At 42.2% G+C, this 22,110-nt stretch overlaps 1 protein-coding gene across 1 annotated transcript in view; it reads right to left on the reverse strand.

The window, feature by feature from the left end:
• Positions 1-22,110, reverse strand: part of LOC145399543 (uncharacterized) — a 257,044-nt gene that overhangs the window by 124,125 nt on the left and 110,809 nt on the right. The window contains exons 19-25 of the mRNA XM_080272155.1: positions 19,816-20,054; positions 19,128-19,317; positions 18,625-18,827; positions 18,070-18,295; positions 17,203-17,381; positions 7,967-8,119; positions 3,305-3,458 (exon numbers count right to left, since the gene is read on the reverse strand). Of these exons, the coding sequence (XP_080128281.1) occupies positions 3,305-3,458; positions 7,967-8,119; positions 17,203-17,381; positions 18,070-18,295; positions 18,625-18,827; positions 19,128-19,317; positions 19,816-20,054 (1,344 nt within the window). The remainder of the gene's footprint in view (positions 1-3,304; positions 3,459-7,966; positions 8,120-17,202; positions 17,382-18,069; positions 18,296-18,624; positions 18,828-19,127; positions 19,318-19,815; positions 20,055-22,110) is intronic.

The following is a 22,110-nucleotide window of genomic DNA, read 5'->3' on the forward strand; positions in this document are numbered from 1 at the left end:
AGGTAGGGAGGGGAGTCAAGAACTGGGAGAAATGGCTAAATTATCAACAATGGATGGGAGTACAGATGAGATTAGGAGTGCTGACTAGTGTTGGACATTGGCAGTACTGATAGATGATACATGCCACCACTTGAAAGCCCGGGCGAATTAAAAATAACACAGAATCACAAAAGTGACGCCCCGCAGTATGATCCCTTGCTCCCAAGCGTCACGAAAGTGACGCCCCGTGGTTAAGGGGTTAAGGTGACGGGCAACAGACAGATAAACAGACATATACAGTATCTATAACTTGAGGTAATAAACTGAAGGAAATTAATTAAAATTTCCATGACATCAGTTATTAATGAAAAAAAAATGCAGTACCTGGTGTGATTACCCTGCTGTATTGATTTTTCTATATCATCACTGAAGATCTTTACTTGTGTGCTGATAAAGAATATGTGTGTGTCAAGTTAGGACCTCCCCCCACGAGGTATTAAAAAACAAAGAAATCATTGCATATCGCAATGTTTGTTCATGAAATGTCATTCATTAATATGAAATTATGTTTCCTTTGTTTTTCAGGACTAGTTGGATGCATTTTGGCATAGAATCACTTAGATCTCTAAAGTAATCTAAGGACATTTCTTTGCACCAAACATTTGTCAGTTAAGTCTTGAGGTTGTCCAGATTGGGTGTCTTCTTCTCTGCCATGATTTTCTTCATCTTTGCCCAGCAGTTTTCTATCGGAATTAGATCTGGACAGTTGCCAGGCCAGTCGAGGACCTCAATCCAATTATCCTGAAGCCATTTTGTCACCTTTCTTCACTTGTGACATGGAGCTGAATCGTGTACGAAAACGTCGCACCCATGAATAGCAAAAAAGTTTTAACAAATGATCTTTCAGAACTTGGATGTACAGCCACCATTCATGATCAAGTTCTTAGGAAGAAAGTAGAGGCCTCCCCTTCCCATTTCACCTGAGAAACACCCCCATACCATTACTGATTGTGGGTGCTTAACAGTCAGCACCGTGTAAGCAGGATCATATAAACTACGGGAGGCAGGGCGAAGAACCTTGGCAGTTGCACACCTGGAACGCTTGAAATGTGCTTTCATCGGAAAACATAACATTTCTCCACTCATCCAATGTCCAGTATGCATACGTCTTGGCAAACTGAATGTGTTGCTTCTTGCAGTCAGTGAGAAGCGGTTGCTTGGCTGCGGTGTGGCTTGGCAAACCCAGCTCCTGCAAGCAGTGTTGGATAGTTCGAATTGAGACGTCTTGTAATAGCTGGGGATGCATTCTCCTAAATTCTGCTGCTGTCAGTTGAGGATTCTTGATTACTTCCCTTTTCAGAAGCGTATCTATGCTTCTGGAAGCCGTCCTTTTCTTCCCACAGCCATGCTTGTGCTCTGGTATGACATCAGGTGGCATGACACGCATTGCAGCAAGAATCTTCATGACGGCTGACTTTGCACATCCAGCACGTTCACAAATCGTGTTGATAGGGACATTATCCTGCCCCCATGCAATGATATGGACCCTCTCATCCCATGAGCAGTACTTTCCTGGCATGACAACTCGACTCTAGGAAAATAACAGGGCAAACAGTAATGCATACGAAAAAAGAGGAAGGTGCAAGCTCAGAGTGACGGGAACATATACTCCCACTCTCGCTTCTGGGCAAGCACTGACGTGCTGAGTGTTTCACCACCTCCTGCCAACACCAGAGGGGTTGCCAATTACTTCTTGACAAAAAAATTCACTTGGTAGACGTGGAAATACAAAGCAAAGACAGACAACTCTCCCATAGCAATTCTGTGTGTAGGTCCTAAGTCAATTTGTGGTGGGTATATTTTACTTTTGTGGTAGGTGAGGGCACTCACCATCCACTCACTCGATGTAGAGCTGCTCTCGGGTGTCTGCCCTTTCCTCTCCTCTCTCCATTCCTTCCTTCCTCTTATGTCTTTCTATACTTCATTCTTCCCTCGTCCTTCTGCCTAGGGGTGACTTTACACTCCCTCTTTTGTCTTCCTTTCATTCTTTCCTCTTCCTTCTGTCTATGGGTGACTCTACACTGAGTGACAAGCCTAATGGTTTCCTGTAAACCAGGAAACCATTTACTATGCTGGGTGGTAACCATATAACCAAATTATGGCACCTGGTGGTTTAGTGGGTAATTACAGCACTCCAATCGGATTGAGCCGGTGAAGGTTTATATCCAAGGGGTGGTTGGAGTTATTGCTCATGTAATGCCACTCAGGGATGAGTGAGGCTGGTCTCTTTCATCTTAAATGTCAGGACCAGTTTGCCTAGCCCCGGGCTTCTACGCTTCTCATGGGGCAATGTAGAATTAGATGATGGATGGATGGATATTTTACTATGGGCCAAAACGGTCAAATAGGGCCATGGAATGATGGATCACTCCACAAGGAAAAACAGACGAAAGGGTTAGTAGAGAGCAGTAAACTGGTAAACGACAGATCCTTTTGAAGGTAAAGTTCTGCTGGCCTCAAGCCTTTACGGTAACTGAGAGAATTCAACACTTCACTAATACAGTATTATCAAAATTACCTTTGAAATATGACTGTTGCATTGAAAACCATATTTTGCTTTGTTTAAAAGCAAAATCACCTTCCAAACAATACATACAAAGAAAGTATTCCATAAGTTAAAAAAATAAAAAAAAAGCGCCAAAAACAGAGTTCCATGTTAGCATCTATTATACTTTCAATTTATTTACCTGTTACCATGTATCAGAGTATACTAATACATAACTATCTGACCAAAACTGGATTTTGCCTCCATAATCAATCCCAAAAATTGAACTAAAATGTCGTCAGGACCACTTCTCCCCAGCTTCTACGGTTGACAGCAGAGGTGGGGCATATTCTACACAAGATAAACCAATGGAATAAGCTGAAAAAAGCTGAGTTACAATGAGTCTGATGGACAATGGAAAATGTGGCTATGTAAATGTAAGACAAACTAACAACTCTGAAATACAGAGACTAGTACAAATGTGTGTAAATACAGTATACTTTTTGCCCTAACAAAAACATAATGTTGACAAAAAAAATTCATGACTAAATACTGCCTTTCCTAATGAGAAAACTAGCTTAGGGGCTGCCCAGATCACATTTATGGTGCACACCCAAAAAGAGCACACCCTCATAATTTCATATAGAGGTAACTTCTCAATTTTGATAACCCAGTCTTAGATTTTTCCTTGCAAGGGACAATATGGAACTGGCTATTATTGTTTTTATTTGATAATTTCTATGACACAAAGTACAGTACAGCAATCTGCTATAAACTTACACAACATATGATCAATCTGTTTCTCAGTAAGAGGGTCGTGCTGCTTGAGGTAAACAATGGTGCGAGGCTCAGCGGTGGTGATTTGCAGTCTGGCCCGAGGCTGGTCCCCTACTATCCCATCCTCAACCAAGTCATCATTCTCATCACCATCTTCCTGTTAACATGAACATTTGTGAAGTGAGGTGAAGTGAGGATTCTGGGAGTATGAATGACGAAACTATGAGTCTGTGACTCAAGCCACTGAGCGAGATGATGCTGTGTTCTTCCTATCATGTGTTTTCTTGCTTTCATGATGCTGCCTTACCCCATATTTGGGTGGAAAAAAAAAGAGTTTAGGATAATGATGATGATGATGAATCCAAGTGACACTGCTTTTAGCTTATTTTTGTTGCTAACAGACTGCAGAAGACCCTCGCTTTAACTGACCTTGACAGACCAGATTGTTTTGTTTCATTTTGTTTTGTTTTTGAATGCTCCAACATGCTTGCATGTGTCGGCTTGGTCATCTAATGGCGGCCCTCCATGCTGCTCAATCTCTGGCAGCTTCCCTGTTTAGTCACTTTTCCCTGAGGTCACACTCAATGACCTCGGCCCAGGTCTTTTTCGGTCCACCTCTTACTATCCTACCCCCAACATAATCACTTCTCACTTTCTGCACTTAATTATCATCCCCCATCCTCTTCATAAGTCCAAACCATCTCAATCTACCCCTCCTCATCACAACATCAATACACTCCACCAATATCGGATTGAACAGACATCACAAAGCCCACCAGATTTTTGTCGGTTACAATGAACAATGTCCATTAAATGGGATGCAATACATGTCTTTCCCAGCCTTTTTACTCCAGTCTAGCCTGATATTGCCCTTTTCCCATTGTGACTGATGAGTTGAAATAACGGATTATATTAACCCCTACGCGCCGGCTGACGTGTACAATCGTCACGATTCAGGGCGAGGAGAGCCTTCGGCTGAAAGGATATACCACAAGCACCTTCCCGCCACCCTTTGAACTCGCGGCCATTTTCTATGACAACCACAGGTAGGTAGGTACCCAAGGTGCTCCATTGACACACAGCTCAGTCTGTACACGGCACTGGTAGAGTGTAGAGTGATGTCTTTCTTATTCTCCTCATCCGATTCCGCCCCTCCATGAGCGGTGCCAATTGCATCATCGACCCCCGCGAAAATGCCCTTACCACCGGGTAAAGGGCTCAGTGACTGAGCAGGTATGTGGGAAATTGTAAATCGTAAATGGGTAGGGGGGTTTTTCAAGAATACTCCCCCAGTATCCCTGCTTGTCGTAAAAGGTGACTAAAAGGGTTGGCGGAGGGTTAGTGCCTCTCCCCAGAAAACAGCTAACTAAACAGACAAACAAGAAGCCTCGGACAAGGACTGACCAAACGATGACGACCCAGGACCGGACAAAGGACTTGGTATTGGCAACATGGAATGTAAGAGGAGTGAATGATGAGGTGAAAAAGAGAGAGATTGTCCAGGTGCTTGAGGGTGCGAAAGTGGATGAATGTGGAATAACTGAAACAAAATGGAGAGGAGAAAGTGTGAGAGAATGGGAGTATGGATGGGGTATATGTGCAAGAGTAGGTAAGAATGAGAGGGCAAAGGAAGGAGTATGTATAGTTGTGAGTAAAAGATGGAAGAAGAGCATAAGACAGTATGGATCACTTGGGTCAAGGATTGTGTGGGTAAGGTTGAAAGTTGGAATATAAATGTGGGCGATTGTGTGTGTGTATGTGCCAACGCAAGATCGAGAGTGAGAGAAGAGTTCTGGACAAATGTGGAAGTGTGCATGGAAAAGTTTGGAAGGAATGAGAGTGATTTTGATCAGTGATATGAATGGTAAAGTAGGGAATGTGAAGGTGGATGGAATAGTTGATGAGTGGGGCGTACCTGCTGAGATAGATGATAATGGCAGTGCGTTAGTGGACATTTGTGCAGGGAGGGGGTTGGTGATAGCCAATACCCTCTTCAGGCATAAAATGATCCACAGGTATACATGGCGAGTGATGAGAAGGGTGGGTGGTGAACTGAATGAAAGGAAGGCAATGATTGATTATATGTGTGTGGATGAATGGATGTGACGATGTGTAATGGATGCAAGAGCTTATAGAGGTTGGGGGAGTGGACTTTCTGACCACTAAAGAAGTAAGTAAAACTTACTACTAGATTTCTCAAGTCGATTCACCTTGTGTCAACTGATTATATACATATACTGTATTAGCATCTTATTCTTAAATTCACTTCCCCCCGTGACAATGACAAGAAGAGTGTATGTGATTAAGGTAGAGGGGGAGAGAGGGAGGGGAAGACCAAGGATGAGATGGAGGGATGGAGTGGAGAGGTACAGTGCTCGTCAGAATTATTGAGCGCCCTGCGTCCCTCCTACGAAACAAACCTTTCAACATTGAAAAAACATATAAATAATGCATTTTATTTACCTTTAGTGCTTCGTAGGGTAGCCTTTACGTTTCTTCATGGACCTGAGACGTCTTGGAAGTGAAAGGGCGAGGCTCCTGAGGTGCTGGGGGGGATATTTTCTCCCAGGAGTCACGAATGGCAGCTTCCAGCTGAGGCAAAGAGCTAACGTCCTTCCCTTGGAGACTCTTCTTTACGAGGTACCTGAGGTTTTCAATCGGGTTGAGGTCTGGGCTATTTCCAGGCCAGTCTGTCATGAATGATACCTCGCAGTCACGAAGCCAATTGGTGACCGATTTGGCCTTGTGAGCAGGTGCACCGTCATGCTGAAACACTCATGCACCTGTTAGCTCGAATGAGTCTGGTAAATGATCACACAGAAGCTCCAGGTAAACATCCTGATTCACTCTAACATTCTTGGGAAGCACAACAAGCTTCCCCAAACCTTGACCCGAGAAACAAGCCCACACCATGAGTGAATCAGGATGTTTAACTGTGCTTTCTAAATACCGTGGGTCAAGTGGGTCACTACCTTTGCGTCGATACACACACGCTCCTCTGTTACAGGTAACACTAAACGTTGCCTCATCAGACCACAACACTGACAACCATTGCTCCTCACCCCAGTTTAGATATTTATTAGCAAAGGCAAGCCTACGAATTCTCTGGCTCTTGGTGAGAAGAGGCTTTTTCACAGGCCTATGACTTGTGTAACCAAGCTCATAAACCCTACGAGACACTGTTCTCACAGACACCTCACCAAACACTTCCGGGCTGCTCTCCTTAATTTTCCTTGCACTCACACGAGGATTAAACTCCACTGCACGTTTTAAAACATTAACAGACCTTGGGGAAGTTTTCTTAAGCCTACCAGACCTCAGTTTCTTTGTGGGAACTTCACCAGTGTTTTCCAACCGAAACCGCGCAAACCAACGACGCACTGTCGATCGTGCCACACCAACCAATTCACTAATTTCCTTTGTCTGGTGGCCTGCCTCCTTTAGAGCAATGATCTGGGATATGATTTCACTTGATAGTTCATGGGTAGATGCCATAACAAAGTGGTGAACCCCAAAACACTGCGGGACACTTGTTAAAAAATGGTGCAATTTGAGAGGGACACGCAGCGGAGTTCCTCTCTCTCAGGCAGCCCGTGGGCGACTGAGGCGGGAACCAACCAGCACGTCGGAAGGCCTCAGACTACCGTGACGTCATGCTCACGGTGCAAACTTGTGGCTCAATTTTTACTCCCAAAAATGGGTGATTCTTTTTTGGCCATCAGTATTGCATGCCCGGCGGACAACGCTGAATAATTTTGATGAGTACTGTATATCCCATTGGAGCCCAGTGTCCCGAGTATTGGACAGAACTGGGATTTTTCAGGTCCTTATAAAGTAGGGAACCCCCTGGTGGGGACCTTCGAGCTTCGTGACTATGAGCCGATAGGCGGAGGGCGGTACGCTTAGTACCCTCCCAGTGCGATGCCTCGCCCAGCACCCCTGGGATCCAATGGGTTAAAGACTGGCAAACCTATCAGTCTCTTTAACCCACTGGAGCCCAGTGTCCTGAATACCGGACAGAACTGGGATTTTTCAGGTCCTTATAAAGTAGGGAACCCCCGGGTGGGGACCTACGAGCTTCGCGAATACGAGCCGATAGGCGGAGGGCGGTACGCTTAGTACCCTCCCAGTGCGATGCCTCACCCAGCACCCCTGGGATCCAATAGGATATGGGAAAGGGGGGTGCAACTTGGGGGCAGGGCAGTGAAATGGCGGGGGACAGGTTGACGTGGAGGTGATTTGTTTGTGGCCACCCTGAATAAGGGATTAAGGCATCTGGCAATAGATAGATAGAATTTTTTCCAAGTAATATTAAATGATTTTTACCCCAAGCAGAGAAACTTTCCACAATCAATGGGTTAAAACTATTTCACTGTCAGGTTGCTCTTGAATTAATACCAAGTTTAATTAGAAATTAGTTATAAGCCACTGTAAGTCAGTGCTCACTTGAATTGACCATTCATTCACTCATTCATGTGGTCAGTCAGTCATCATTCATAACTTTCAAAGGTCTCAGTTCCTTCTTATAAGCAAAAGCTGACAATCACATAAATACATACTGTAGCTAGATATGAATACTGACAGACAGGTCTGTCTATCTATCTATATATCTACAATATCCACCTATCTACCGAGAGAAACAATCCTGTACAACTTATAACTCACAGTCCAGTCTATCATGGTGCGAGGGACAGCTCTGTGTGGGTCCCAGGGTGTTTTTTCTTCTGCTTTAGGCTCACACTTCATATCTGGCAGGTCCAGTAATGTCTCCAACTGCTGCCTTTTATCATCACTCTCTCCTGTTTCTACCTCAACGACCTGAATTGACAAGAGGAGGAATCATGGTTAGAATGTTAAGTCTTATTCTCTGCTGGCACTCTTGATAAAAATGAGAGTTTAACATCATCTAAGGACATTCACCTCTGTCTCAAACACTTCCAGGAAATGACAAAATTATTACAACTGAATAACTTGGCCCTGTCAAGTTCATTTAACACCTGTACCTCTAACTTCCTTTTCCACCTCAAAGTTTTCTAATATCTTACAAACCATTCTATCTATATTATTGTGCTCAAGTTCTGCTAAGTAGGAAACTGTGTCAAAATAACCAAGTTTTATTCAACAAACAGCTCAACTGATGTTTTCACTTACAGTAATTCACTACTTTGTCCAAAAAATACATTCATCCATCCATCCATCATCCAATCCTATGTTGCCCCATGAGGAAAGTAGGACCTCAGGGCTAGGCAAGTTAGTTCTGACATTTAAGATGGAAGTGACCAGCCTCACTCATCTCTGAGTGGCATTACATGAGCAATAATTCCCAACCATCCCTTGGATATAAACCTGCACCGGCCCAATCCAATTGGAGTGCTTTAATTATCCACTATATCACCAGGCGCCATAATCTGGTTATACGGTTACCACCCAACTTAGTAAATGGTTTCCCGGTGTACCGAAAACCATTTGGCTTGTCACTCAGTGTAGAATTACCCATAGGCAGAAGGAAGAGGAAAGAATAACGGAAAGAAAAACAAAAGAGGAAGTGTAAAGTCACCTGTAGCCAGATGGACGAGGAAAGAATGAAAGAAAGAAAGAAAGAAGAGGAAAGAAGAAAAAGAGGAAAGGACAGACACCTAAAGCAGCACCATATCGAGTGAGTGGATGGTCAGCGCCCCCATCTACCACATTCAAAATTTTTAAATACTCTCATACAGTCAGTGCTAACCTACTACTGGAAACTGCATATGGATATGAAAAATACTGTTACAATAAGTGACATTTATCTTCGACATGCTGTAACTTGCAATACTGTGGAGGGGGTACAATGCTGACTGGTAGGGATGCATTTGAATTACTCAGGAAACCATGCTTCACCTGGTGGCAAGTCAACAAAGCACAAAGGGCTCCAAGTTTTACTAGGCTCCAATCTTTAATTGATGCCAAAGGCAGCAAGTCAAATAAGAACTGACTCTTAATTATGTCCTGACTTCCTGTTTATTTTTTATTTCTAATTTATCCACATATCCTATTTCTGTGGATTCCTGTTACTGCTGATGGCTTATTTCAAAGCCATTTAACCAAGTAACACTACCCATCCAAGTGATAAATGGTGGCAATCATCAACCACTAACTTAATGCAGTCCTGCCTATTACTTCCTTATGTGACTCTACACTGAGTGTCAAGCCTTATGGTGTCCTGTACTGTGGCATACCCAGAAAGTTGAAATGGGGGGGGGGGTTAAACCCTACATCGCCGACTGTAACGAATAAATGGTGGCTAGGCAGAAATTACCAACCAGATGAAGTGGCTGGCGAGTGTGACGATTACTTCATGTTCTACTGAGCACAGGGGACGGGTTGGCAACACCACTCGTTGGCAGTATCTGGCATATTTGCCTCAGTGTTTACAGAGAGTTAGCTGGTGTGGGGTGGAGCAACTTTACTCTGTTTTTTCACCTGTTTACGTATTTTCACAGGTGAGTTCTATGCTTAGTAAAATTAGAACTTGTAGATAAGTCACTGCTGATTGTATAGGTGTGAAAAGCAGGCATAATAGACATGAAATACACACATTTCACAGTCATTATTCGTATGTAACAATTTTGTACACTTCGTCCTTCTTGTGGATGGTACAAATAGTGCTTTGGACACACCCGAACGGCGAGGCAACATTGAACCTGCCACAAGTCAGTCATCCTGTCGAGTATTTTGGGAGTTTTTTTTTCATCTGACAGATAAATTGATAGGGAGATAGATAAATATAGATGAATAGATAGATTGAGAGAGAGAGAGAGAGAACACGCAAATCTAAGCAAGGAAAGCAGCATCAGTTTGGCAGCACCACATCCAATAGAGCCAGTTAGAGCCAGGCAGGAGAGAGAGAGAGAGAGAGAGAGAGAGAGAAAATTTGAAAGACGAGAAGGTAAATTCGAGTAAATGACTGCAGAAGAGAGGAAAAAACAATAAAACCTTCCGAGAGAGAGAGAGAGAGAGAAAGAGAGAACAAGCAAATCTAAGCAAGGCAAGCAAGCCGCATCAGTTGGGCAGTGCCACCTCCAACAGAGCCAGTTAGAGCCAGGCAGGAGAGAGAGAGAGAGAGAGAGAGAGAGAGAGAGAGACAGACAGACAGACAGACAGATAGAGGGAGAGAGAACAGGTAAATCTAAGCAAGGCAAATAAGCAGCATCACTTGGGCAGCACCACATCCAATAGAGCCAGTTAAAGCCGGGCAGGAGTGTGTGTGTGTGTGTGTGTGTGTGTGTGTGTGTGTGTGTGTGTGTGTGTGTGTGTGTAATTCACCAGGTCGGTCAGGATCACTTGATGGTCGTGATCGTCAGCATTTTACCCTCCCGGAAGGGAGCTGAGAGCTCATATAGTCCGATCTAAGGGCAAGGCTGTGACCTTCACACACCCACACACCCGTCCCCTTGCTCAAGGGGGACAGTAACCACCCACTTCTTCAGTGAAACTTTTCGCAACCTGAGCGAGGTGCGAACTCCCGTCTACCAGATGGCAAGCGAGAACGTTACCACTGCGCCAGCGAGCGGTGTGTGTGTATGTGTGTGTGTGTGCGTGTGCGTGTGTGAGAGAGAGAGAGAGAGAGAGAGAGAGAATTTGAAAGACAAGAAGGTAAATATGAGTAAATGACTGCAGGAGAGGAAAAAACAATAAAAACTCCTGAGAGAGAGAGAGAGAGAGAGAGAGAGAGAGAGAGAGAGAGAACTTCAGTATACATTTCCATTATACTGAATGTTTGCTCAACCACACAAAAAATACTTTTGCAATAAAGAAAACTATTTTATTTTGTATTTTATGAAGCAAGTTCTTGAATGTCATGTTTGATACATACTCAGATAACCAGTTGGTAACTTGATTTTGTATTGTATTTTTTGTGGAAAAAAACATTGTGTTACTTGTTTTGGTATTTTTCTGCAATTTATTATGCCTAGCACAGTACAGGACAAACATTAGAATCTATATATATACAGGTATTTTATATCGTAAAAGACGACCGTGACGATTTTGTTACGTTTGAATAAAATTTTGTATAACATATATTTCTCAAAACTGAATGATATTACAGCTTAATTTCAGCACTGAGAAAAAGAAAAAAGCAAGAATAATTTTTTTTCTAATCATATCATAATTCAGGCGTTATAGGGTTAATCTTTTTAACTGTACAGCCCATGACTTCGGCGAGCGCAGTGAGCCCATATAGGTGGGGGGTTCGGGGGGCGCTGTAAACCCCCCCTCAGAAAATTTTGCATTTTGGTCAATTTTATGATCATTCTGAGGCCATATGGAATGGGTGTATGACACAAATATGGCATATTCTAAGGCTATTTTTAAGTACTCTGTGCCACTGAGTTATGATTCAGTCTCTCCAATAACCTTATACTACTAAAATTCAAACACTCATATTTTGATCAAACAACTTTACAAGTGTAACAAACTATTAACAATAACATTAAAAAATTATGATAATTTAATCAATGTAATAGTCCCAATTACAAACAGTTAAAGACAAGACATATCCAACATAAATTTCTTGCTGATAATTCAGTTGAAACAGATGAAGCTGATGAGCTTCATATACATACATACACACACACACACACACACACACACACACACACACACACACACACACATATATATATATATATATATATATATATATATATATATATATGTGTGTGTGTGTGTGTGTGTATATATATCCATCTATCCATCCATCATCCAATTCTAAGTTGCCCCTTGAGGAGTGTTGAAGCCCAGGGCTAGGCAATTTGGTCCTGACATTTAAGATGAGAGTGACCAGCCTCACTCATCCCTGAGTGGCATTACATGAGCAATAACCCCAACCACCCCTTGGATATAAACCTTCACAGGCTCAACCCAATTGGAGAGCTGTAATTACCCACTAAACCACCAGGTGCCATAATTTGGCTATACGGTTACCACCCAGCAAAGTAAATGGTTTCCTGGTGTACAGGAAACCATTAGGCTTGTCACGCAGTGTAGAGTCACCCACAGGCAGAAGGAAGAGTGAAGAATGAAGGAAAGAAAGACAAAAGAGGGAGTGTAAAGTCACCCGTAGGCAGAAAGACGAGGAAAGAATGATGGAAAGAAAGACAGAAGAAGATGGAAGGAAAGAAGGACGGAGGAGAGGACAGGGCAGACACCCGAGAGCAGCACTACATTGAGTGAGTGGATGGTGAGCGCCCCACCTACCACAGTATATATATATATATATATATATATATACAGTATATATATATATACAGTATATGATATATATATATATATATATATATATATATATATATATATATATATGAGTGACAAGCCAAATGGTTTCCTGTACACCAGGAAACCATTTACTACGCTGGGTGGTAACCATATAACTAAATTTTGGGGCCTGGTGGTTTAGTGGGTAATGACGGTGCTCCAATCGGATTGAGCCAGTGAAAGTTTATATCCAAGGGGTGATTGGGGTTGATTGCTCACGTAATGCCACTCAGGGATGAGTGAGGCTGGTCACTCTCATCTTAAATGCCAGGACCAACTTGCCTAGCCCCGGGCTCCTACGCTCCTCATGGGGCAACATAGGATTAGATGATGGATGGATGGATGGATGGATATATATATATATATATATATATATATATATATGGTAGGTGGGGGCGCTCACCATCCACTCACTCGATGTAGTGCAGCTCTCAGGTCTCCGCCCTTTCCTCTCCATCCTTCTTTCCTTCCATTCTCTCCGGTCTTTCTTTCCTTCATTCTTTCCTTGTCCTTCTGCCTATGGGTGACTTTACACTCCCTCTTCTGTCTTTCTTTCCTTCATTCTTTCCACTTCCTTCAGCCTATGGGTGACTCTACACTAAGTGACAAGTCAAATGGCTTCCTGTGCACCAGGAAACCATTTACTATGCTGGGTGGTAACCATATAACCAAATTTTGGCGCCTGGTGGTTTAGTGGGTAATTTTTGCGCTCCAATCAGATTGAGCCTGTGAAGGTTTATATCCAAGGGATGGTTGGGGTTGATTGCTCATGTAATGCCACTCAGGGATGAGTGAGGCTGGTCACTCTCATCTTAAATGTCGGGACCAACTGCCTAGCCCTGGGCTCCTACGCTCCTCATGGGGCAATGTTGGTTGGATATATCTATATATATATATATATATATATATATATATATATATATATATATATGTATATATTGCAAAAGGGGCGACCATGGCTGCATGCCCCCCCCCCCCTCGGTAAGCCACTGGTCCTGTAGTATAGGAAATCACTACAACACTGGGTGGTAACCTTTATAACCAAACAATGGGGTGATGTGGAGCCAACTATGGTATCCTTGTTAAGTGGGTGGAGAGATGCAAACAGAATGTGGCATCCATCCAAGAGCCAAACTCCCACACTTTTCCCAACATCTTACTATGGTGAGGCACTGTCTGCTGCACAGGAACATCATTTTACTGCATGAGATAGCCCTACAGGGGCTATTGCTTGCCTGCAGGTCATGGGTTTGCTGGGTCAGATAGATTGGGGTCACTCTGCTACTACTACTACACTAGCCATCCTGAGGTATCTGTCAGGTTTGTTTATTTTGTTATTGTGAGAAATGCAATACGTGGTAGGGGGTGGTGACCATCATCCACTCACTTGATGTAATGCTTGTTTCTTTCTTCACCTTTATCATTCTATTTCTGTGTCTGAACTTCTCTCTTCCAATTTCTCTCATATTTCCTGCCACTTTTTATTACTTTTCCTTTCTTTTCAGGTGACTTCACATTGTGTGATATGCCTAACTGTTTCCTGTAGGCCAGGAAACCATATACAGTGCTGGATGGTAACCATATAAACAACTCATACATGTTCCCTACGTGTCAACAAATAGGATGGCGTAGGGTTAGTGCCCCTCCCCATAAAACAACTAACTCAAAGTCAAATGGCCACCACATATGGGACTATGGTGTCAGGCTTTAGATGTTTCACACACACACACACACACACACACACAAAGTGATCACGTGGTCATTGAGTTCCAGATGTTAATAGGAAACGTCGAGCCAAGAGACGAGCTTCATAGACAGGGAAGATACAACTTTGGCAAAGCAAATTTTACAGGATTGAGAAACTTTTTTGAAAATGCGGACTGGAGAAAATTCAGAGAAACAAGAGAGATACAGAGGAAGTGGGATATCTTTCTAGACCTCTATAATTTGGGAGTGGAAAAATTTGTACCAAGAGTAAGAGGGAAAGAAAACAGGAAAAAGGAGTGGTTTAATAGAAGGTGTATGATAGCCAAAAAAGAGAGAGATAAGGCGTGGAACAATTGGAGAAAGAGAGGTAATGACAGAACAAAGGAAGAATATAAAAGAACAAGAAACGAATACACAAGAATACGTAGGGAAGAAGAAAGGAATTTTGAAAAAGGTATAATTGACAAATGCAAGGATGAACCCAAACTGTTTTATAGATTTGTTAATGGCAAACTGAAACAAAAGGAAGGAATCACCAAGCTGAAAGTAGATGGAGAGGTCTTTAAGGATGCGGCAATGCAAGCAGAAATAATGAACAAACGTTTCCAGTCAGTTTTCACTAAAGAAAAGGAGCTTGTGGAAGGGGAGGGAGTGATTAGAAATGTTCCGGTGATGAAAGATATAAAAGTGGAGGTGCAGGAAGTGTATAAATTACTGGAAACTCAAGATGTAAGGAAAGCCCCAGGACCTGATGGAATTTCTAATTGGGTACTGAAGGAATGCAGAGAACAACTGGCGGATAAAATTCACGGCTTAATTGTATGCTCACTGGAAGAGGGGAAGTGCCAAAAGAATGGAAGAGGGCAAATGTGGTACCAATTTACAAGGGAGGAAACAGGGAAGAACCCCTGAATTATAGACCAGTGTCTCTAACCAGCATGGTCGCAAAATTGTGTGAGAGAATCCTGAAAGACAGATGGATAAGATATCTGGAAGAGATGAATATTTTGGCTGAATGTCAGTTTGGATTCAGAAGTGGAAGGTCATGTGTTTCAAACTTGTTGAGCTTTTACTCAAGAGCGATTGATGTGGTACAGGAGAGAGATGGTTGGGTGGATTGTGTGTACTTAGACTTAGAGAAGGCCTTTGACAAGGTACCTCATAAGAGACTAATGTGGAAACTAGAATATATAGGAGGACTAAAGGGGAAACTTCTGGAATGGATGAGGGACTTTTTGAGAGACAGACAAATGAGGACAGTAATAAAGGAAAAGATGTCTGGATGGAGGGAAGTAACAAGTGGAGTCCCTCAAGGCTCAGTGTTGGCGCCAGTAATGTTCCTGATTTACGTAAATGATATGGTAGATGGAGTGAACAGTTATGCGAGTCTGTTTGCTGATGATGTAAAGATCTTGAGGAAGATAGAGGTTGAGGAGGATTGTAAAATACTGCAGGAGGATTTGGATAGGATACACAGTTGGAGCCGGACGTGGGAAATGAAATTTAATGTAAAGAAATGTAAAATATTGGAAATGGGTAAAAAGTACCAGGAGACCATCACTGAATTATTTTTTGGGTAATGAATTAATCACAAAAAGGAGAGAAGAGAAAGATTTGGGAGTGCTGGTCCAAGATAGTTTGTCACCAGAAAAGCACATTAACAAGATAGTTGGAGAGACTTATAAGCTCTTGACTAACATAAGAGTAGCATTTCATTATATGGATGAGGAAATGATGAAAAAATTGATAGTGGCCATGATCCGCCCGAGGTTAGAATATGCAGCGGTAGTGTGGTGCCCACACAAAAAGAAAGATATAAACAAGATTGAGAGAATACAAAGAACAGCAACCAAGATGGTCCCCAGTCTGACAGACCTGTCATACAGAGAGAGGCTGGAAAAACTGGATTTGCCTTCGTTAGAGGAAAGGAGAAAGAGGGGAGACATGATTGCAGTGTTCAGGACCATGGTGGGAGTAGATAAAATTGACAAAGAAGATCTGTTTGTATGGGATAAGAGAGCAACAAGAGGACATGGAATGAAATTGAAAAAGTCAAGCTGCTTGAAGGATATCAAGAAATATAGCTTTCCTTACAGAAGTATAGACTTATGGAATAGCCTGGACAAAGAGATCGTCCAGTCTAAAAACTTAAACGAGTTTAAAGTTAAATTCGACTTATTGAGAAACAGCGACGGAAACCCACGAGCATAGTACATTCCGTGTATATCACAATTAGGTATATTCTTAAATATTTGAAACGACTTAGACATAGAGGTGGTGCATGAGAAAAACATTCATGTGTGTAAAGGTAGACTTGATAAATGTGGATATGGAGACAGGACAACACGAGCATTGCTCAATTCCTGTATACTACAAATAGGTAAATACAAATAGGTAAATACACACATTTATGTTCAAATTTACAGCAGTTTGTGGTCTGACACTTTTAATTAGGAAAATATTCATGAAACACACTTAGACCAGGATGAGTCATATCAAGTAACCAAACTGCAACAAGGTAACTGTATTCAACATCTTAGCTGGACACGTAATACATGTAACAGCCATGCTTTGTTCCCACTAAGGGAGTGATAGACTGCACTAATGAGTGTGGCTGCGATGTTCTACATGTTATAACAAATCCACATTATGGAAATAAGAATTACAGATGGGAACTCTCTAGTTTCTGTACATGATTTCTTCGTAGGGCTGAGTTATTAGTATATTTGTCTTTGTTTTTTGTGTTTAACTTACATATTAGTATTCACTAGCAGTGACCTTTGTTGTTATGTTCCCTGGTCTCTTTTTATAGGTCATTCAATGAATCTGCTGTATCTCCTTATACCAGATGAGATCTATCACTAACATGCACAACAGCATCCAGTCACTCAAAATGTCACCTTGTGCATGACAATCTTTGGGAGGCCCTGGGGGAAGAGCTGCTTGACAAGGCTGGCAGTGGAGACAGAGCCAAATGGAACCTGTATAGTTGGCAGATTAGCATCTCTGAGGTGGTCATCCTCCTCCCGCCATGCCACCTGCCCCATGTCACTCTCACACAGACCTTCTACCTCTCCACCTGTAGTTAAATAATCATTAAATGTCATTATTACCATCATCATCATCACCACCAAAGATATCTTGGATCCTCTTAAGAATATCCTTACAAGGGAGGAGCTTTAACTAACCATCTCTAGGCTTCGTTCCCTCATATACGATACATCTTTTACTCTCACTCTTCTGTTCCTTCTCTCTCTCAAAAATGTGCTGTTCTACTCTCTTCTACTCTCTTTTTCCATACCACTTAGGTACCTTCCTCATCTAACCATGCCCTTGGTGCTGGAGAGGGACACCTTTACACAATGTCACCAGCATAAGTGGGCAGTTCACATTCCTAAACTCCCACCCTATCCTCTGAAAGGAAGTTGGTAGAATGCTTTAAAGAAGCAACTTCAGCCTGCAGTCCATCAGGTTCACATTCAGATAAACCTTGAACTACAATGGCAACAAAATTGTCCTCTGTCTCATTTTCAAATCAATATGTATGTGTAGATCAATATAACTACATCAACTTCATTTACTTTAATGTGAATTATCTGAAAGGAAAAGCTGGCACAATTTGGTCATACACTCAAATTTCAGCTGAATTTATATAGCACTTGTTGCACATTTGAAAGTTTTCATGCACATTTAAATTCTGTAGCTAACAGCACATATTGGTACTATTCCAACTAATTCAAGTTGCAAATTAAGGAGTGCACAAGTACCCAGCTCTGCGAAGGTGTGATTAAGTGTGTCTGTATCCACTGAATCAGGTGCCAGACCAGTCAAGATGGTTCCCACTGCCTCTGTTGCTGTATCACGTGAGCACGATATGTCTGGCAGGGAGAGCTGGGTGTCCTCTATCTCCAAACACTCCATCTCTATGCCTTCATTTGTGCTGGCTTTCCTCCGAATGGTCTCAAGTTTTCGTTGGTGCTTGACTTCTTCTGCCTTGCATGCAAAGAACAATGCTTCAGGACTTTATAGGTAATGGAAAACAGCAATGTCCTGTATAAGACTTGTGAGACAGTGTTGGCCTACTATTGTGGCACTTGAATATTAGTGTTTCTTCAAAAACCTGATTTCTTAAATAAGTTACTCAAACTGCATTTATACAGTACAGAGTAAGATAATTTCATTAGGTGCTGTGCCACCTTAAAGAAAAAATGGCTGCTGATAAATTCTAGACAATAAATATAAAAATCAGTATACTGTGCTGCATAGCTTAATCAAAGGTTTGATACTTTGCAAGTGAACTGTAATACCCAACTGTAAATTACCTTGGCTTTGTCAAGGTAAGGTCGTGAGTCCCCAAGATAGTGTAAGACAGTTCTGCTCTTGACAAGTGGGGAGTGGTATGTGAGTCGAGCCAACATACCTGGGGGGTCCCAATCTATTATACTTGCTGTTTCCATCAAGCAATAGTCTGCTGAGGAGAGGCGTAGCGATCCCAGATTTCGCCAACGCAACCAGTCCAGCGTCTCTGTGGTATAGCAAGAATATACTTTTAAAACAAAGTATCCTTTTCAGTATTTCTGTATATGCACTGTACTGTATCATCATCATCATCATCACCATCATCACTAACATCATCATCAAACTCTACAATACAAACAATTCTATAAGCAAACACTGCTACACAGTAAGGATGACTGGTCCAAGCCTACACACTTGTATCTATCATCTTTATAATATATCCTTATAATATCTTAAAAACTATTACAGTACTGATTAATTCCTACACAGAAAAGACAAGAACTTCCTGATACTTCACTTCACTTACCTTTTTCATCCAGGTTAATGACATATACTCCCCCTGGCTGTGGCTGAGACAGAGGGAGTGTGAGGCCACCACCAGCATTGAGTAATTCCCAGATGTGGCTCGGGGGAAGTGGGCTGTTGGTCAGGAGCTGTGAGTGCTGCCCAAAGTTTACATCCCCCATAGACAGTAGAGTGTGTGTCTGTGTCCTCATCTGTGACACACAAGAAGTACATCTGATAACTCCCTCTTCAGACATAGGGAATACAAATAACATGAGCAGTTGACATACAGTTACACATTTTTTTTTTTTTTTTTTTTAAGAAGAATTAAAATATAAAACAGTAACAGCTAGTTCCATACTATCCCTTGCAAGGAATAAAGGCATAAGGTTAGGCTATCAAAGTTCCAATCATTTACAGCTGGCATGCTTGGCCTACACCCCTAGTGGCATTATACATATGGATCACCTGAATTTTATATCCATCGGTACCCCAGACCACTACAGCAGACCATCATTTTTTTTTAATCTTGGCTTCTCTCAGTGCTCTCAAGTTCCTTCCACAAATTAACAAAAATTGTACACAAATACTGAAATAATGGGTCAAATCACTATGAAAGGTAATGATCATGTACTTAAAAAAAAAAAATGGGGGGGGGGGGTCCTTACAGTAGTGTAGGGTAAAGCATAATACAAACATCATACACTCACTGGGACAAGAGCACTTTTAATCTCCAACATGTTCTGGTTGTCCTTTGTGGGAAGGTAGTGTACAAACATCAGGTCTGTATTTATGGCAACATGAACATAATCAATCCTGATCAGAGGCGGTGCCCATGTCTGCTTTCTGTGTCGCATCAGTCCCCAACGCCAGAGAATGATGGGACCCTTGCGTGGGATGGACTGCCACCCCTTCTGTGTCCATTTGTATGGGTCAACAGCAACCTTACCTGCCAAGGCAAATGGAGATGTAGCTTCCTCATTATAAGTCACCATTTTTTGCAAGCAGACAGTACTTGCATTAAGTTAATGATGTGTTTCAAACAATCTCAACCTTTCTGTTACAACTGGTACCATAAAATGGGAAAAAAAAACATCCAGTCTGGTTTACAGGTTGCAATGAAACTTTAATAGGCCATTTTCTTTTTCAATTTGCTGTATACTAGATACCATAAATATATTACATCCATTCATCATCCAATCCTACGTTGTCCCATGAGAAGCGTAGGAGCCCGGGCTGGGCAAGTTGGTCTGGACATTTAAGATGAAAGTGACCAGCCTCACTCATCCCTGAGTGACAATACGTGAGCAATAAACCCCAACCACCCCTTGGATATAAACATTCACCGGCTCAATCCGACTGGAGCACGATAATTACCCACTAAACCACCAGGAGCCATAATTTGGTTATATGGTTACCACCCAGCATAGTATATGATTTCCTGATGTACAAGAAATCGTTTCGATTGTCACTCAGTGTAGAGTCACCCACAGGCAGAAGGAAGAGGAAAGAATGAAGGAAAGAAAGACAGAAGAGGGAGTGTAAAGTCACCAGTAGGCAGAAGGAAGAAGAAAGAATGAAGGAAAGAAAGACAGAAGAGGGAGTGTAAAGTCACCCCTAGACAGAAGGACGGGGAAAAAATGAAGGAGAGAAAGACAGAAGAGGATGGAAGGAAAGAAAGATGGAGGAAAGAAAAGGGCAGACACCCGAGAGCAGCACTACATTGAGTGAGTGGATGGTGAGCATCCCCATCTACCACATGAATTTATTAATTACTTAAATAAAAATCCATCCATACATCCATCATCCAATTCTATGTCACCCCATGAGGAGTGCAGGAGCCCAGGGCTAGGCAAGATGGTCCTGACATTTAAGATGAGAGTGAACAGCCTCACTCATCCCTGAGTGGCATCATGTAATTAACCCCAACCACCTCTTGGATATAAACTTACACAGGCTCAATCTGATTGCTGCGCCTTAATGACCCACTACACCACCATGCACCATAATTTGGTAATATGGTTACCACCAAGTAAATAGTTTTCTGGTGTACAGGAAACCATTTGGCTTGTCACTCAGTGTAATGTCACCCATGGGCAGAAGGAAGAGAAAAGAATGAAGGAAAGAGAGATAGAACATGGAGTATAAAGTCACTCCTAGGCAGAAGGAAGAGGAAAGAATCTATCTATCTATTGCCAGACGCCTTAATCCCGTATGGGGTGGCCACAAACAAATCGCCTCCACGTCGCCCTGTCCCCCGCCATTTCACTGCCCTGCTCCCAACTCACACCCCCTTCTCTCATATACTTCTCCACTCCATCCCTCCATCTCATCCTCGGGCTCCCCCTCCCTCTCCTCCCCCTCCATCTCCCTCACATACACTCTCCTCATCAGTCTCTCACCCTCCATCCTCTCCACAGGGCCAAACCACCTCAGTGTGTTCCTCCTAATGCTTCCTATCACATCCACAGCCACACCACAATGCTCTTTTATATCCTCATTTGTCAGCCTGTCTCTCCATGTGACTCCACAAGCTCCTGGGTCATTCCATCGTGAGAAACATTACATTCAGAGACAAGTTGCTGATCTACTCTCCCTTGTATTTTCTTATGTAGGCAATATAAATAAATGCCATTTGCAAGGTATACTACCAACACCTCACACTACATTATGCCATAATCAGATTATTCATATGTTTTTATTCTGATTTTATATAGATTTTTAAAAGTGATGTGAGAAACGTTACGGCAATGCTACCCCATCTTTTACTTTGCATGAGTATTTTCAATAACTCTGTGATTTTACTGGGTCAATCAAAAAGTGCTTTATATCAGTAATATGTCAATGTATGAGGATCATAACCATACCCAGCAAATTCTGTTTCTCCTAAGAATTTTGCTACTGTTGAGGAAAATGTGACCGTGAGACACGTTACGGGAAAAGTGAGAAACGTTACTTGCACGAATTTTGTTTTTCACATAATTACAAAATCATCTCTTATGAAG

The sequence above is a fragment of the Coenobita brevimanus genome, chromosome 1 (genome assembly GCF_032717465.1).
Source record: "Coenobita brevimanus isolate Jiangsu-jjx chromosome 1, ASM3271746v2, whole genome shotgun sequence".
In the NCBI taxonomy this organism is placed as follows: Eukaryota; Metazoa; Arthropoda; class Malacostraca; order Decapoda; family Coenobitidae; genus Coenobita; species Coenobita brevimanus.